General features: G+C 26.2%; 1 protein-coding gene across 1 annotated transcript in view; it reads right to left on the bottom strand.

Annotated features, from left to right (window-relative positions):
* Positions 1–3,360, bottom strand: part of LOC112594069 (DNA-directed RNA polymerase II subunit RPB1-like) — a 4,058-nt gene extending 698 nt beyond the window's left edge. Inside the window, exons 1-2 of the mRNA XM_025338685.1 lie at positions 3,255–3,360; positions 1–420 (exon numbers count right to left, since the gene is read on the bottom strand). Coding sequence (XP_025194470.1) covers positions 1–420; positions 3,255–3,266 — 432 coding nt within the window. The 5' untranslated portion in view covers positions 3,267–3,360. The remainder of the gene's footprint in view (positions 421–3,254) is intronic.
* Between the last annotated feature and the right edge of the window lie 422 nt (positions 3,361–3,782).

Genomic DNA, 3,782 nt, shown 5'->3' with positions numbered 1-3,782 from the left:
TTGTTCATAGGACGCAGACGAAGCAGAGTAAGATTGTTGTTTACCATAAGCTGGAGCAGAGTAAGATGGAGTAGAGTAAGAAGGAGCTGAATAAGATTGTGATTTACCATAAGCTGGAGCAGAGTAAGATGGGGCAGAGTAAGAAGGAGCTGAATAAGATTGTGGTTTACCATAAGCTGGAGCAGAATAAGATTGGGAATGGGGAGCAGAATACGACGGAGCTGAGTATGAAGGAGAAGAGTAAGCTTGTGGAGCTGAATAGGACTGAGGCTTAGCGCCATATGATGGAGCTGAGTAAGAGGAAGGTGAATACGATGGTGAAGAATATTCTTTTTGTTCATATCCAGACGAATGTGAAGTCGAACAATCTAATCCAGCAATGATGTTGGCTTGAATGGCCAAACAGGCAATTATTAAGGCCTGTGAATATAAAAAAATATAATACATTTCTTAGATTGGCAGCTTGTTGCTATATTTTATAATACATTTTTTCAAGCATATTACACATTACATTATACAATTTGTTCTTCTAATGTTTGAATTTTTTCATAAACATTGCGCTAACTATGTTGTTATATTTTTAGAATAATAAATTCAAAAATTAAATTAGAAAATAAATTAACAACATAAAATATTTTAAATGTAAATTTTGTTCAAAAATGTTTAAATTTTCCGTTTTCTCTTTATCGTCAATATTTATTCAAATATAATAGTAACTACACATATTGTAGATACATAAATTACTGTATTTAATGTGATTATGTGTCATACCAATACATAATGTATTTCCATAAGCCATAGTTAGATAACATTGCATTTTTTAACTATAATTAATCACTACATTAGAGTTGTGCAATGTTAAATAGAAATAAAACGTGTCAGTGAAAGAAAAATAAACAAGTGGTTTTACTGTATCATATATTATTTTTGATCAAGATATAACTATATTATTATACTAAGTAATAATTCAACTTATAAAAATTCCTATTTATAACAAATTACTTTAGAAAAATACGTGATTTAAACTATGATCGATGTAATAAAATATAACAGCAAAGTGTACTAAACACTAATTATTGCTGTATTTTTGGTTTAATTTATAGTTTAAAAAAACTAATGGCAACAGTAAATCAACATTAAAGTTCGTAGTTATTATGAAAAGAAACTAAAATTGATTTGCTGTACATGGTTGTTAATTTTTTAATTTACAGGTATACTAAAATATTAAAATCTATAGTGTCAATAAAAATATAATATCGTTGGTACATAATATTAGCCACCTTATTAAGGCAAAGCGTTATGATAAAAACGAAAGCGCACAACTAACACACTTTGACAGATGTATATCAGTGGAACATAAAACCGGTTCGGTTTCGACTTCTATATGTACAGCCGACATAAAAAAAAAAAGCCGACTGCTATTATAATATATTATATACGATATTATTACGATATTATATACTTTGAAATTACCTACTACGTCCGTTATTATAGTTATTATAAAATATTTTTCATTTACAAATATTACTGATAAATTTTAATAATTAAGAATGATTTAACATGCTGTGTTTTTTTTTTTTCAAAAGTATTCAAATCAAATTATAAAATATATTAACACGAAACCCAATATATTTCATTTTTTTTTTAGATATTTTTTTTTTTTTTCATAGAAAAAATACTATTATTTTCATTTATTTTATCGTATTATTATAATACGAATTTTATTGCATTAAATTAGTTAACTATCATACTTTCATCTTACGTGAAAACGGTATAGCTAAATCGAAAATTTAAATTTGAATAAAATCGATGAAAATTATATTAATATGTATATTTTATTATCTATACTATATCTATATTGGTTTTTAACACAAAGTATCATTTTTCAAACTTGTTGCAACTTGTTTATGAGAGATTATTTTATATACGCGTACTTCAGTTAAATGCAATTATTTTTATTGATTATTATCGTTATCAGTTTATGAGTTAAGAGAAGACAGAAAAAAATGTCATGGTGATTTTTCAATTAAGAATTCCACCGATAATATTATTTTTTATGATTGCATTTTATCGACATAGAAAATCTGGTTTCTGAAAATTATTGCTATAAAGTAGTTTTATTTTAAATTTAAAATGTTATAAATTATTAAACTATTAATATAATATACGGCTACCGTGAAAGTAAAATTTAAACCTGAAATCGATAATAATTATCGTTTTGGCCTTGTTACAGATTTTTTCATTTGTGACAAATATTGTCCTCTAACTGAAGGGTTTATCGTTTGGTCACGTATATTAAATACCTAAGTATAATATAATATTATGTTTACTCTAAATATTTCATTGTTAAAAAAAAAAAAGGGAGTGCCCTTAACATGTTTATTTTAACTTTATAAGACCATAATATATTTTAATGAAAATTGAAAAAAACTCAAATTATAGCGTTGATCGTTTGGTCTTGGCACCATTAATATTCCAGTTTCATATTAATTGTATTGTGCTCATAATAATAACTAACATAATACATACAAAAAATAATCTATTCAAATGATAATTGAGATTAAACATACGTGTAAATACTTAATATTGTATAGAATAATATTTTAAATTTTATTTACTTTCAAAATCTCGTAATATTTTTTTTAACGTATAATAGAATATTTAAAAAAAACAACTATATATTATATTTAACTAAAAAAAATCTAAGCTTTTAAAAATTTTGAGTTTAATAAATTTAAATTTCTTTAAGGATTATAATTGAAAGTAATTAAGTAGTACAAAAACACATTAGTTATACACTGTATATTATAAATGTTAGACGCTGGTAATACAATATTATTTTATAAGAAATTCCGCCATTGATAATTAAATTCAAATAATATTATGTTGAATAAATATTTTTTATCTAATCGTGTAAAAAAATTGCTCTGTAGATGTTACCGGAAAAAATTAAATTAAAACAAGTCATGAAGTAACTATTGATGTACTAAAATATCCATCACGTCCAGAAAAACGATAAATTAGAACTGTTTGTTTGTTTTCTTAGAAGTTATTTAATTAAACTATAATTTATTTTATATTATTGCGTATCGCCACAAAATAATATTACATACGAGCACTAAAATAGCCATACCTTCTCACATGCTTAATTATTTTTTTAAACGTATGTCTTAAAAAAACATTAAATATAACTTTATCCAATATAAATCTACAAGAAACCGCAGAAAAAAGTATAAAATATAATAAACACTTACTTTGGCCGCCATTGTGTGAATAAGTTTAGTTGATACGACAATAATTTGTTTGATGAACAGTGATCGAACTGACAGATTATATTAATGCTAGTGACGAACGATTCGAAATTTATATACTATAAAAATATAGCCGTCGACCCTACTTCGGACACCCTTAGGATGAGTACGTAATGTATAATTACGTCCGTATACGATAAACAACATCATTTTCGGAGAATATCGTAAATCGATCAACGTATTGGTGTGTAGTCAATTGGCGTAACTGTCGCCCAGGGCGAAGAATTGGCCAAACGGTTCATCCCCGCCGGTAATAAATCGGTAATAAAACGGTATTAATATCAATTATAATAACAAGTAATAGTAATGAAAATTGCTAATCAAAACAAAATTGTTCGTGTAATTTGTCAAAAGAAATCTCGACGGGCAACCACTTTCGCCCCGTTATGTGGAGGTATCTGTTTATTTAGACGCCGTCTAATTGGATAGGCATACGTAATATTCGTAGAAAAGTGTTAGCATATACTATAA

Source organism: Melanaphis sacchari, unplaced genomic scaffold (assembly GCF_002803265.2).
Source record: "Melanaphis sacchari strain LSU unplaced genomic scaffold, SCAv2.0 Contig21_pilon_pilon, whole genome shotgun sequence".
NCBI classification, from domain to species: domain Eukaryota; kingdom Metazoa; phylum Arthropoda; class Insecta; order Hemiptera; family Aphididae; genus Melanaphis; species Melanaphis sacchari.
The sequence above is the reverse complement of the archived record's forward strand: the minus strand, read 5'-3'. Positions and strand labels throughout refer to the sequence as shown.